This window comes from Humulus lupulus, chromosome 9, assembly GCF_963169125.1.
Source record: "Humulus lupulus chromosome 9, drHumLupu1.1, whole genome shotgun sequence".
NCBI classification, from domain to species: Eukaryota; Viridiplantae; Streptophyta; class Magnoliopsida; order Rosales; family Cannabaceae; genus Humulus; species Humulus lupulus.
The window spans coordinates 21649814-21665175 of record NC_084801.1 but is presented as its reverse complement, the minus strand read 5'-3'; the positions used below and the strand labels follow the sequence as shown (position 1 = coordinate 21665175).

Genomic DNA, 15362 nt, shown 5'->3' with positions numbered 1-15362 from the left:
TTGTGCTCTTAAAAATGATCTCACAAAACTGTTTTTGTAATTTTTAAAAAACAAAAGGTGTTTGGTTAATGTTTTCTAAAAACAATTTTTTAGTTTTTTTTTTAAATCTTAAATAAAAAATTAACAAAGATATTTACAAAGAGAAAAATATTTTAAAAATTTGTAATAAATAATGAAATTAAATAATTTGAAAAAAAAAATTATGAAAAATAAGAAGTGAGAAAGTAAGGAAAGAAAATTTGAGAACAACAGAAAACAATTTTTTGTAGTTCTCAAAATTTTCTGTTTTTTGTAATTTTGTTTTTAAAAATTGTTTTCTGAAAACAATGTCAAACACCTCCACTTGTTTTCAAAAATCAATTTTTAGCTTTTAAAAACACAAAACAGTTTTTTAGTTAAGGTGCCAAACACCCTTTAGATTCTGAAAGCATATAGTTTATACAGGTCTTATCTAGCATGCATTATCTATCGACCCTTTCAACAATACAACTCATTTCTCTAATGTGTACTCTGATAAATAAATAATGCAAAGAGAACATGATACAAAAATATTACCAAGACTTATTTTTGTCCTCTTTTTCTCAAAATAGAATTGTTTACAGTAGAAATGATGGAGTCATGTGATGTGACAGAAATCAAGTTTAGCTACTTAACTTCTTAGCATATATATATCCTCACTTCTTCCCACCTCCGGAAACATTAAACTTGAAAAATATGATGTCTCCATCTTGAACCACATAAGTCTTCCCCTCTTGTTTGTACTTCCCGGCAGCCTTTAAAAAAATGTCACAACAGCAAATAATTTAGACTTTTCCCAACAAGAGAAAATTAAGTAACAAATATTTGCCAATGAATACCAAAAAGAGAATGAAATTTGATTAGCCAAGTAACAAATAATTGTACTTTGGAATCTAAAATTAATTTCTGCAACGGTGCAAGTGCAAGTACTTGTCAAGGTATCAAGGAATTCAATTTCAGGATCATGACAACATTAAGTTCTCTGATCTCTATTATTGGAAATGAGCCAAATAAATTGGATGAATGTGGTTACAAGAATATAATCATATATTTCTGGTTGTAGAAAATACCTTAACAGCTGATTCAGTGCCATGTTCCTTCAGATCTTCGAATTTCATGACCTACACATTGTTGGAAAATCTTAGTTAAGTAAGTTCTTCTGGTCCAATATATTTACTGATAAGAGTTCACATATATATCAACTCTTGTTCATTGATAGCATGCATTAAACTTGTATACAGACTAACAGAATGTGTACTTGATAACGCTTTATGATAGAAATTCAGAAGACTGCAAACAAACACTAGAAAAATACTCGGGTAAGTGCCTAGTAGATGCGGCACAATTGGTGAAAAATGAGAAGTGACTGGAGTGAGTACTAGATGCTGGTTTATGTACGTAAAACAGAAAATAATTTTTTTGAATGAAAACTTTTGCAGAACCGAGCCTAAATAAGACTACAGTAATAAAATGTTTGGCCTCCAAAAACTTTGATTTAACTATATCTTAGATATTTTCATGCATAAGATTTTGAGAGAAAAAGGCATATTGAAAACCCAGGCTCCTGCACCGAAACAGACCATAAGATCCACCCCCAGCCCTTCTCCAAACTCTGTGGGGTCAGTTGGGATTCAGGCACCCCATTCCTATGATCCGGGAGACACCTAACGGTGGAATTTTAAGCTCATCAGAAGGATCGAACCTGAGATCTGGAAGCCTAGCACCAGGTCCTAAGCCCTCCAAAACTCTACTACAACTAGAAAATTAATTGTAGTTTTAAGCATTCAGTATTTATAGTTTAGTAGCAACGATACATATCAGTGATTTATGCCAACTATGACCAATAAACTTTTACTATTGAACAAAATAAAATGATTCAGTCCCTTTCTTTCTCTCCCTTTTCACTTTTTCTTTCCAGATTTTTTAGAAGGGGCCAGCGGGATATGAGGAGAAAGATTCATAGAAACTCAAAACTTCAGTCTCAAATTGTTAGTTAATCAATGGGAAAGTTTCAACCTAGTCAATAGGAGGGGGAATAGTGCAGTCAGCCTAACATAAAGAATTTGATGGTCATGCTAGTCATTGTGCATGATAGACATGGGTCAACACTAACATTAGACAGGTCACTGGAATTGACATTTCTAGTTGTGACTGTAGTGAAACAAGAGTTGTAACTAATAATATTAATAGTCAATAAAACAAAAATCAAGAATTTCAAGGTTTGAGCAAGGACCTCAGCACAGATGAACCCTCTCTCAAAATCAGTATGGATAGCCCCTGCAGCTTGAGGAGCTTTTGTCTGTCGTCTGATCTGCCAGCACTTAACCTGCAAAAGGAAACTTATCAGAAACATTTTTATCCAATAATCATCAACATGAAAATTAAAAACACCAGGAAGTATATTCACATTAATTGGAAAATATGGAAAGATGCTAAATTTGTCAGGGGATACCATGCACAGGGAAAAACAGCTTCACATATTATCAATCAAAAGCTAGGGCAACATATCTTTCACTAAAATAAGAGCTTACTCTTGAGATTTGATCAATCTACAGATACTAAAACCTTAAGGCAGTAATTGAAGCATTATGTGTACAGTTAATAATTGTGCAATGCACTAGAAATTTTTCGGTAACTCCTATGGAGGCTTTAAATGGAAAATTCAATGAACTTCCAATGCAGTCATGTCAAGAGTAATAGAGGCAATTAGGAATTTCATATACAAAATTATTAAAAAATTTAATACCAGTAATTTCAAATCACGCGGACTCAAAAGTAAAAAAAAGAAAGCAAATTGAAGACATTTTACCTCATCAGGACCAGCTGTGAAAAAGTAAATGAGATTAATTGCTGAAAATCCAGTCTTTATGATCTTTGGAAGGGCACTGTAACATAAATATAACAATGTTAAATACACAGTACTCATACAAATTATAACTCCTATGTTTTGCAAGTCAGTGATTTCATTAAAGGATATGCAAGACTTGGACCTAAATATGATCAAAAGAAAGTGTTGCAGAAATACAGCTTATGGAACAGCTATTTCATGTTATAGCACAAACTCCAGAGATTTGAAACTTGAAAAAAATATATACAACCAATTAGTTAATGCAAGAACCTAACCCAGAATAAAAGAGAATGAAGACAGTAATTATTTGGTGACTAGTAATTAATTGCAAGTCATTCAAATTAAAAGGAATGGAATTCTTATAATCACAAACAAAGGGTTACGAGAATGGGAGATCTTGATGTAATGTAGTTTAGGCCAATTTTTAGTGTGTAATTGTTTCTATTATGTGTAGTTTCGTTTCTTATTAAAAACATAAAGGTTGACGCTATTGAGAGCATTCACTATTAGTATCCATGATGAAATACACACTTCACAATATCATTCTGTCTAATGGAGAAATATATAAACTGCATGGCAGTAGTCAATGGTTCCATAATGGCCAGGATATTAAAAGGTTGAATTTACCTTTGTACTTTGTTCTCCTCACAATACTTTGCCGCCTCATCAGGTGGAAGATCAGCAAGATTTCTTTCTAATGCGCAGCTGAAAGGAATAATTTGTTCCCCACCATGTTCTTGAACCCTAGAAGAAAAATAAGCATCTTATCCTCATTCCTTCAAACAAAAAGGGAACATCTAAAAATAACAAATACAAATAACACTAAGAAGACTGGCTGCAGATATTACTAAATAATAATAATAATAAAAGACCAGCCTTAAGTGGCAAAGAGTAAAAATAATGATAATCTTCCTGATCTCGAGCCTTTAATTTTGTTTAGAAATCATATTTCCTATTAGAATAAAGGTGTTTGCCTGGCTGTTCTATCTTACAAAGATTAATAATTGTGCTTTGAATCAAAGGAAAAGGAATTTAGAGATTTCCTTCTTTCCTTAATTGCTCTTGGCTATTAAAATAACAAGTTCTAGCTAAATTTTTTTATTTTGTTGTTTAAATTATGGTTTCTTTATGATGATACCTTATCCTCTTTTAATGTTTTTTTTTTCTCTAGTCTAAAGCAACCAAAAAAATAATAAGATGGTAACTAATGATACCAAAATGTTGAATAACAGACATATACATTGAAATGTAAACCCACAGTGAGAAGGAAAAAAATCTGCTTATGAATAATCATACCAAGCATGTATCTTTGGCAAAAACTTGTTCTTTCTTCTTTGGTAATCTTTCTCATTCATGTTAACCTGCGAAGAAAATACATAATCAAATATCCAATCATAATCAATTTTTTTTATTAAGATAAGGCATCTTTCAGTGTAAATATTAGACCAAAAAAAAAAGAACTTTGAAACTTACCAAGTAAACAACAGGCTTGGCAGTTAGCAATTGTAATGTATTCAGTATTTCCACATCTGCAGCTTTCCAATCCCCTAGACGGACATCTTTTCCATCCTCAAGCCATGCCTTGAGCTGTAAATACATATGCATTGTTTGGTATCAATAGCACACTCTTCATATGATATGAGCATGCCAGAACTATCTTAAGAAATCAGACCACTTCTGAAATTAATAATAAAAATTCGTACAAAAAATACAAAAGAAAATGATGTCTAAATCAATAAATTCCATTATTCTTTTGTCATTTATATTAGGTTTACTCATCTGATATTCAGTTCAGATTTGATGTTGAACATCATTATACATCAGTATCCTGGTTTCTTCCCCTTTGTTCTTCTTAACATATTGAAACAGAAATATCCCATCATCACAGCAACTTCCCATACAAAATCAATACACCACAGAAAAGATTTTCTAAATCAATGACAGAACAAATACGCTCTGACATAATGGCATCTAAACATATTCAGGACATTATCAAGAAGACCTGAGACTTCCTAGTCATGAATTTAAGTAAAGAACTCTCTAACCTGATGAAAAGGAAGAAACAACATTATCAATGACTCAATGACAAGAGTAATTAATGAAACTATATTGCAATCTTTCTGATATCCCTTACAAGAGCAACCAAGGATAGTAAAACAATACTTAACACCACACATACCCTTCCGCAGCACTCGTGCTCTACTTTAAGCTGCTTGTCATTGCTCCTCTTCATACTTTTTTCAACATCCTCTATTTTCCTCTCCATAAATTCAATATCCTGTAAATGAATAGCACCGTGCATAGGTTGTAAGATATATTCAATGAATAACTTTAATTTCAATGTCATAATTATCTTGAAGTATGCATGCATGCATTTTGGAGAGTGTGATGCAATGCACTATACACTGTTAACTCCCAACTGTTCCGTACTTGAGGGAAGGTCTTTTAACTTGTTAATGTTTATGAAAATTGGTTTATATCTATTTTGCAATGTAGTATAGAATTTTCAAAGGGTACAAGAATGTTCTTCTGAAAGTAAAATGGAATGATAGATGAACATCAGACAGTGTAACATACAAATGTCCATACTATCATAACAAAACAATACTCATTTTGTTGAGACATAAGCATAATATATCATTTACATGCATCTCCAATTGCCAAATGATAGGTTTGAAGACTTGTCAGGTAATTTACTGTTGTGACTGGGTTGTTAGTATGGATAGCTGGCCAATAGGACATGTGTTAAAGGGAGTTGTTAGCAATGACAGTTGGCTGTATTGTTAGAGGAGAGGTGGCAAGGTCGTTTGTTAGCCCAGAGAATGAGGATGGGAATGATTCTAGAGTCTGTTAGGTAGATTCTAGAACGTGAGCATCATGGAGGAGGGAATAAATAAAGGAGGAGAGTAGATGGTGTGGATTGTTTTGTAAACTTCGGGAATTCTCTAGAATTCTTTGGGAGGCTTAACTTAAGGATCCTTGAAATTCCCCTTCTATCTTTCATTTCTTGTATTTTCTTGGATTGAATTTCAATGGAGAAGGCTCAATGGCCTTTTCCAGATTTTGGTTCCTATCATTTACACTGTGCATAGACTTGGGAAAAAGTATATATTCACATTCAATAGTGCAAAAGAATTAGAAAATGCTTAAAACAGCATAAAAGATACCAAGAATGACTTGGTTAAATGTAAGCACGCAGTTCTCTATTAAACTGCAACAGATATAGTAAGAAACAGTACATTTATCCATGACGAGATGCTGAAATAATTAATTTCACCATGTACATCAAATTCAAGTACAGTGGAACATTGATATGCAGAAAAGCCAATGAATTGTAGAAACAAGTGAAAAGTATACCTTTAGTCGCAATTCTTCACTAATAATCTCTAGATCCCTCACAGGATCTACTGTGTCATCAACATGAATAATATCAGGATCTTCAAATGCACCTGAAGCAGTATTAAAGAGAATCCAAATTAATAAAACAACTCATTTAACATTACTATATTTTACATTAGTTCAATGTAATAGGAAGCAAATAACCGAGTGTCTTTCATCTGCCTCCAAGAGGTAGCAAATTTATTCCACATCATTGCTATAAGGAGGTACAACAATCTGGTCAAAGCACTAGGAGAGCATGTGACACCAACATACAATAAGAAAAGTATCCTCTACTAGCTTTTAGACAATAGAATTACAATACTGGTTGCAGCTAAATAGATGATTAGTCTGTAGATTAACTAATTTGAGGTAGTTGATCAATAATGATAATGGTTCTCTATTGGTATGGAGAACTGAGAACAGGGTGCGAAAAAGTTCATGTACCAAATAAACCCAAATTTATTAAAAAGATTTCAGACAATGCTGTTAAGACAGGACAGCAGAAGCAGAACACCAATAGCTGCAACAAGGAAATTCTGTTGATATTTGGTGGACCGAGAAAAACCTTGGAACGTCAGAAGAATTCAACAGATGACAGTGAAGTATAATTACAGCTTGGGAAGAAAGGATTTTAAAAGTCCAAGTGAGTATTACTACTCCAGGCAAGATTATCCTAAAAAAATCATGGAAACAAGAGCTATTGAGAAAAAAAAACATAGTAGGGTGATTTCAGGTTAATAAACAGGGTTTATTACAGGAAGTGCTCAAAAAACAATATTAAGATTAAAACTAAACATTTCTTTTTTCTTCTTTTTCCTAGCATAACCCTACAATATTTGGAGATTAGGAATCTATAGCAATTGCTATGTAGGTACCTAGGACGGACTCGAACCTCAAACCTTGTGGGAACAAACCACATATCTGACCATTTGAGCTACCCCTTTCTGGTAACTGCATTGCATTTTCAGCTAGATGGATTTTAGAAGTGATGGAGCTTTAAACAAGATTATACCAGGGGCAACACATACTGGGTAACTATTTGGGTGTTCAATAGAGTTTAGAAATGTGCCTTTCTCTGATTTTATGTAGAGATTGGTAGGTCTTCTTGTAATGTCGTTGTATTGTTCTTGAACCCTCTTGTTTAGGTGTTTTTACATTTTTCTCTGTACGATGGATGGTACAATCTTTGTATACCTTTCTACCTCTTGTATTATTCTACTTATTACTAATACATGTAGTGCTGTAGTGGTGTTTTGCTTTAAAAAATAAAAAGAAAAAAAAGCATAGCACCATCTGCAAAATTATCATTTATTGCTTCTTGTCAAACTGTATACTCATAATCTAATTGTTATGCAATTAGAAAAAACTAAGAAATCCAAACACGTGCATTCTTATCAATCTGAATCTTACGTAAAACATGGAAAATTCCATCAACTGCTCGAATGTGAGATAAGAAACTGTTGCCCAAACCCTGCCCCTGATGGGCACCTCGAACAAGTCCAGCTATATCATGAATTTCCAGAAATGCAGAAACCTGTAAAAAAATTATTAAATTAGCCACGATAGTAAAGTTCTGAAAAGTTTAGCTATAAAAATCAACATGTCCAGTATCCACTAAATGAGAAATAAGGCAGAAAATACATGAAAACTATATCAGTATATTCCCTACGAGAAGAATTTCTAAGCTAAGGGATTTTCATAATTTAAGACCGGACCATCAAATTCCAATTCTCAGGGATACAAACTTGGTAAACTACCTTGAAAATGAATCTTAGTCACTCAATCGAATTTTCTTTTGCAGTATCATAAAATGTCAAGCCTACATGTTATCGGAATCTTGTTGGTGGATTTCGTTTTTGTAATAAAAAAGTAGATTTCATCTCCTATTTCTTAATACCACTAAACAAGTTGAAAGAGGAAGATGGCTAACATAACATACAACACCCTATCTAACTTATTAAAAATCTCACCAAAAACCTCTAACCAATAGGAAAGGCATCCTAGAACAATGATCTTATTTCAATCTGTACTCTAATTCTGTCACTGATGCTAGATCACTTCCTCCTAATTCATAAACGCATACTAACTTAAAGGAGAACAATCAACATGATAGAGCCTATAAGTCACAGGTTGTAAGAGTGTAGGTACTAAGCCCATAGTTTCCATTTCACAGAAAGAAAAAGAAATAATGTCAGGCTCACACGAGCAAAAGCATGGAGATCAGATCACCTCTAAAGCAATTACAGCTCTCAGACGAAGATAGAAATAGAACAAAATAGCTTTATAAATATAAGGAACAAACCTCACTCTTTGGCTTGAATTGTTGGCAAAGCCATTCGAATCGCTCATCAGGGATATTTACCCGAGCCTCATTAGGTTCAATTGTGCAGAAGGGGAAGTTCTCGGCGGGAATTGCCAACTTAGTAAGAGTGTTAAAAAGAGTAGACTTCCCAACATTTGGCAATCCAACCTGACGATGCAAATTCAGCAACAATGTGAGCTAGCAAAGAATATAAACAAATAACTGTAAATTTGTTACATCATTACATCTACACAGTGCCTTAATTTAGTTAAGATATTGAAAATACGATAATTTCTTTTCGAACTATCCAATTATTAACCCTTCTTCATACATCATTTTCAGAAACCAAATCCACACTATAAAAAAATTCAGTTAATGCAGCTTAATTTTCTACTAATTCAAACAAAATGAAACATTTTTTCTTAGTAAGAAAAATTACAAACTTCTCTAACCACTGCGAAGTAAACAACCAATCAGAAACCAACCCATTTATTGTTTTTGTTTTCCTACTGCTTGAACAAACCCAAAAACATATATACACACAAAGCTCATAGATTAAGTAGCTCCTAGATAAATTTCCATTTATATGCTCATTTTCCTACTTTTTCCAGTAAGGAAAGAAAAAAGGAAAAAAAATTCGGGAAATCAATGAGAATTGAATCAATATTCAGAGAAAGGAAATATTACGATTCCGATCTTAAGATGAGAAGAGAATCGTCCGAGAATGGGTCGCTCAGTCGGTACTTCCTTTCCCTTAGCAGCTTTGGGAGGCATTTTCGTTCAGTGAGAGTGACAGTGGGAGAGAGTTCTAGGGTTGTTGCGAGGTGGAAGGAGAGAAATGGAAAATAGGGATTACTGCTCTGGTTTTTTCTCTTATATACCCAACGGTTTTCGAACCCTAGTGAGTAGTGACGGCCGTAGTCACGTTATCCCAACGCAGAGTTTTTGACGCGACTCGCCCAACTCACTGCTTTATTGCCACTAACGATTAACCACCGTTAAATGTGTTTCACATTATAAATTGTAGTTTTTTATATGAATATACCCATGGGCCACCAATGGTGCCGAATGATAAGCAAGATTAGTCATTGTATTTTGAGAAATTTACATATATCACTAAAACTTAAGAAAATTTTATATTTTTACTACTACACGGAGTTTTTCTTCTACTGGAGAAGAAGTCATGTTCATGTCCTTCCAGCACGTGCGATTCTAACGAGATACTACAAGAGCAAGCACTTCAAGTGTGAAGCCTACGATGCCTTCAGCAACTACACGAGCCCAGACCAAGTTACTCTCTACAACGACAGCAACCAAAGCATGTACTGCCAACTCCTTGCCGGCTTGGTCCACCGCCACCAAGTCCTTCTCCTGGGCGTCGTCTTCGCATCGGCACTCCTCCATGCCATCTTGTTTCTCGAGCGTAACTGGGCCAATTTCTGCAACGACATCCGCCTCGACCCTATTATCACCGACCCCAAGTGTCATTCAGCCATGTCTCCTATGGTTTCGTCCCCAAACCCGGGCCTGATTGAGGAGCTACAAGAGATCTGTGAAGAACAGCGTATGGTATCACAATTTTTTTCCCTTGTTACAGGTCTCTCATCCCATTAGCAAGCATAAAAAAATATGCCAAAGAAGAATACTATGTTTTTAAGATGTTAAATAGAGTACCTATTTTTCTTTTTTACGTATACTATATATTATTACAATACATAATAAATATATATGAAGAAGTGTATTTTTGGATGTGTTCTTGTGCTACCATCACCAGTCGACGGTGTGCGACTGCCTCAGGTGTGTTGGGTTGAGCCGATGGGCACGAAGAGGAATATTATAGATCCATCGTTCTATAGTACTTTCTAAAACAATTAATTATATATATTTATATATATTACATTTATATACACCATTGAGCCAAAGAATAAGAGGCTTTTTGTGAGAAAACACGTAGTTTCGATGAGCTAATTGAAGATAGCTTGATCATATTTTTTGTCGTTGGTAACATGGCTAGAAAACTAAGAAAATTTCACATGGGTTGACTGGCATCTTAGTTTTGCAACTCCAAAATTATTGTTGGTTGTAGTAAAAGACAAAAAGTGCTAATATTAACACCAACACTAATAACAATGAAAAATATTAGAAATTAAGTTTAGTAGTGGTATATGTACTCCATTACAACTTATATATATATATTTATATAACTAAACAAATTTTTTTGTACAATTGACTTCTAGAGATCAATTCTTGTGGGAGTTATGTGACATAAGATAGTTTGTTTAGGTTTAGGTTTATGTATTGTTGTCTAATATCATTTTATTTTTGTGTTGTTTTTTTAGTTGTTTAGGTTTATGTATAATTGTTTTCATGTTGTTTTTTAGTTGTTTAAGTTTATATATAGTTGTTGATGTCTAATTGATCGTTAGTTGTTTTACGATATATTTTGATTTTTTTTTATAAAAAAATGTGTTAGTATGCAATGGGTTAAATTCTAGTTATTCAATTGTTGTTTTTTAGTTATTTTTTAATGCAATGGGTTGATGTCTAGTTGTTGTGCAATTGTTATTTTTTTAGTTGTTTTCTTAATGTGTTAGTATGCAGTAGGTTGATGTCTAGTTGTTGTTCAATTGTTATTTTCTAGTTACTTTTTTGAAATTGTATTGCAGTATGTTGCTTTTTTAAAATGTAATGGGTTGCAATGTGTTGTTGTGAGATTATTGTTTTTGTGTTGTTTAAATTTTATGTATAGTTGTTTTCATGTTGGTTTTTAGTTGTTTAAGTTTATTTATAGTTGTTATGTTGTTGTGTTGATGTTTATTTGTTGTTTATTTGTTGTTTAATTATTTGCAGATATATTTTGATTTTTTTTAAAAAAACATGTTAGCATGCAATGGGTTAATGTTTAGTTGTTGTCTTATTGTTATTTCATTGACACCGTATTTTTGTAAATATAAAACTTTAAAAAATGCATTTTCTGAAAACTTAAGGTAGTATTTTTTAAGAAAAAAATCAGAGACCGTAAAAAAGTTAAAATACACACAAAAAAAATATTTTTGAAAAAACCCCTTGTATTTTAATGTTCTTAATTTCTTGTAATTTTGTATATATTAGTGGTTACTTATAGTTTGTTGTAATTACTAATTAGCTTGTGGTTCTTCCTTTTAGGATTTTATTCTTTTGTATGGAATACACATGTATATTCGAAGCTTTATGTACAAACTTTCCCGGTTCTCATTCTTGATTTAGTTTTGGCATATTGTCTCACTTTATTGTTTCTATTTGTATGGTATAAGAGACCAATTATACACCTTCTTGTAACAATCACAAACCCCCTAATTCTGCTACAAGTGTCGTTCGTCTACCAATAGCGAATAACTAAACACCAGCTCCACATACCTCCCTTATTCCTCAACCACATGTCCCTTTTTATCTTCCATATTCTTTTTTAACCTATCTTTTATCTATCAAAATTATTGATACTAATTTACTTCTATAGTGAAATCAAATACTTAATATCATCATTGCTCATGGATTGGAGACATATCTCGAAGGAACCTCATCCATTCCTTCTCACTTTTTGGATGCTCAGAAGCTTCAGCCCAACTCGAAGTTCGTCGCTTGGGAATGCTTCACTCGTTTAGTGATGAGTTGGATTTACTCATCCCTCACACCTACCATGATCAGTCACATTGTCGAGTAAAATACAAGTCGTGATATATGGAACTTTCTCAACCAAATGTATCGTTCTCCTTCCCTAGCCACAATGATGGGTCTAGGTTTCAACTTCAAACAATTAAGAAAGATGGCTTGGTTGTTAATGAGTACTTTTCTCTAATCAAATTGATTTTTTATCACCATTCTACCATTGGCGAACAACTACCATATTAGGATAAACTTATGTGTGTTTTGGAAGGTCTTATAACAGAGTGTGATTTCTTTGTCACTTTTATTTAGAATAGATCTCATCACCTTTCTTTGAAGGAAGTTTTAAGTCTTCTCCACACCATTGAATATCGTCTTACCCAATGATCCACAACCTACCTTTGCTCGAGCCTGTTAGGATTAATGTCCCAAAAGCATGTACATGCATTTTATTGGTTTTAAATAAAAGTATAATTTTATTATATTTGAATGTTACAATTATTATTTGAATTAATTATATAATAATATCAAGAAAAATTCATATTCATTCATGAGAATATGATCTTGTATTAATATGAAAGAATTAAGATCATATATAATGAATATAATAGTCAGTAACATATTAAAGTAAGGAATCTTTAATGAATGGTTACTAGTACGGTTTACTAAGCATACGGGATGCAAGTAATCTAGATTCAGATTACTGATGTGGATAGACATCTTAGTAAATGTGTTGTATATAATAGAGATTATATATGACAGGACCGATGAGAATTAATTATCTTTATAAACTTGTCGTTTGACGTAAAGATTTAATTCTTATCATAATAGATGATCATTTGTAGATCAGTCTAAATCCTGAGTATTCATGAACTCCTGTTTATATTTATTGGACCTTTTGATTCACTCGTTAAGATCTCTTAGAATAATGATGTTAATGAATTTTGTTTTGGAGATTCAATATCATGGATGGCTGGGAATATAAACTACAATATTGGAATCCATGATTTCCTAACGGATCGAATATTGGTTCCCTTAAGGGTTGATTCTGAAACTGAATAGTTATTGAGCTCAAATCTATAATTAGATTATAAATTAATTATTCGCTAGTGAATTAATGGTACCTAAAGATCAAGAGCTAATTAGAAGGGTAAAACGAAAATTTTGACCAGCTCTAATTAAAGAACCAATAATGGATGACAGAACTACATATATTGATTATATCAATGGACTACTAGAGAAAACTCTGTAAATATAATTCTATAAATACTTAGAGTGCAATTCCATATTTATAGTGGAGTAATCATGAAATTAATAAATAAGATTATTAGATTAAAAAGTTTAATTAATAATCTAGTTTATTGGAGCTTCATATTATAGGTCCATGGTCCCCAGATCGCATCTGTCCTACACTGTCAAGATGAAAGATTTGTGAAGAGAAATGAATAAATTGCAAAGGAATTAATTTTCCAGTGCAAGGAAATAATTATTTGATAATTATGGGTAATTGATTAATTGTAAATTAATTAATTATATATTTTTTATTTTGAAAAACTATAGGTTAAAATTAATATAAATCTTATTTTGATTAATATAAAGAGAGAGAATAATAATCTTATTTATAATATGATATTTATTTATTTAATTTAAAACTGATATTTTAAGATAAAGTTAATTTTGAATTAACTAATATTTATGTTGGGATCAATATATTGTTTTAAAATTTGATTAAATAAACAAATGAGAAAATTAGGGAAACCCTAATAGGGCTGGGCGACACACACTGTACAATATAGTGTGTAGCGCCTAACTCAGGGATATTTATCCCTGAGATTTGAATTTTGAATTTCAAATAAGTTTCTTTAATCATTTATTCAATTATTCTTTCTAAATATGATTTAAATAAAAAATTTAATGAAAAAATCTTATCAGTTTTTATTTGAATTATATTTTAATTAAATAAAAATTATTTAATTAGGTTAAATATCTTTATAAGTCTGATAGTACGTGACTTTTAGAATAAGGCTTGATTATTATTTTTTGAAAAAATAAAAAATACAGATTCTCTCGCTAAAGCGATAATTTTCTCTAAACCTGAAAACTATTCTAAACTTTCTCTCTGTCAAAACTCTCTAGATCTCATATGTTGAGTACATCTAGGGAGTCACATAAATCAACATTTTGCATCCTACGTGCCCAGATACGTCCTTGTGTGTTTGAGGATTGGTTTGGAAGATCGGGATGTGATATCTCAGAACACTAGATAGGAAGATCGTTGAATTATACAAAAAAGATTCAATGACACTTGATAGGCTACAAAAGGTAATCCCTTATCTATTTGTATGTGATTTAATATTAATATATGTGTATGATCCTGACTGGTACTAATATTTATTAAAATGGGTCCATATATTTCGTTGTGTACCTTTGATTTGATCATTTAATACCAAGAGAGCCAACTTGACTACTCATCTTAACAAACAAAAAACCAACCCCTTCTACCCTTATTCTAAACAACCTCAATCTTCTTCTCCAATATCCACCACTTTATGCACCAAAATATTTAATTATCCTTCCACTTGTTAGGGCCTCCTTGGTAAACCTCCTCAACAACCTCAATCATGGTCTCCACATCCATCTTGTTCTCTTCCTCAATGTTATATATTTTTTGAAATGCTAGGTCGAGAATAAAAGGCGGAAGAGAATAATCTACAAAGGGCACCTAAAATCACTTGGGCTTCCAGATAAGGGAATAAATCTACTTGATAAGAGACAATGACTGTAACGTCCTACTAATCTAGGGTCACGTTCGACTTACCTTGCAACAGGCCATTCAGCACCTCCTGCATGTTCTCCAGGGTGGTCTCCAGCCTTTGGTTCTTACGGTGCAGCTCATGAATCTCCTCTTCATAGAAACGAGATTTAGAACTCGAGCTCACAGAATGGACCCGGGGTTGTTTATCACGTCTATGCGTCGAGGGGCCCGGATCCTGCCGGCCGGAGTTCGGTACCTGCGGTGGTTTGGGAGGCGGGAACTCGTTGGCATTTCCGGGTGGTGCGGTAGTTGTCCTTGGAGGATTCTCACCGGGCGGGATGGTCGGTGATGAAACCTCCCTGTCATTCTCACGAACCTCAGGGTCCCTTGGGGGCTCCACGTCTCGGGGTGGAGGT

General features: G+C 33.0%; 1 protein-coding gene across 1 annotated transcript; it reads right to left on the bottom strand.

Annotated features, from left to right (window-relative positions):
- Positions 1–493: 493 nt before the first annotated feature.
- Positions 494–9447, bottom strand: LOC133802542 (obg-like ATPase 1). Its single transcript, XM_062240869.1, has 12 exons — positions 9237–9447; positions 8550–8717; positions 7658–7781; positions 6224–6315; positions 5046–5144; positions 4340–4453; positions 4163–4227; positions 3494–3610; positions 2828–2903; positions 2252–2344; positions 1089–1139; positions 494–773 (listed from the first exon to the last, which is right to left on the bottom strand). Exons 1-12 carry the CDS (start codon positions 9321–9323, stop codon positions 675–677), a joined length of 1185 nt encoding a protein of 394 aa, XP_062096853.1. The 5' UTR covers positions 9324–9447; the 3' UTR covers positions 494–674.
- Between the last annotated feature and the right edge of the window lie 5915 nt (positions 9448–15362).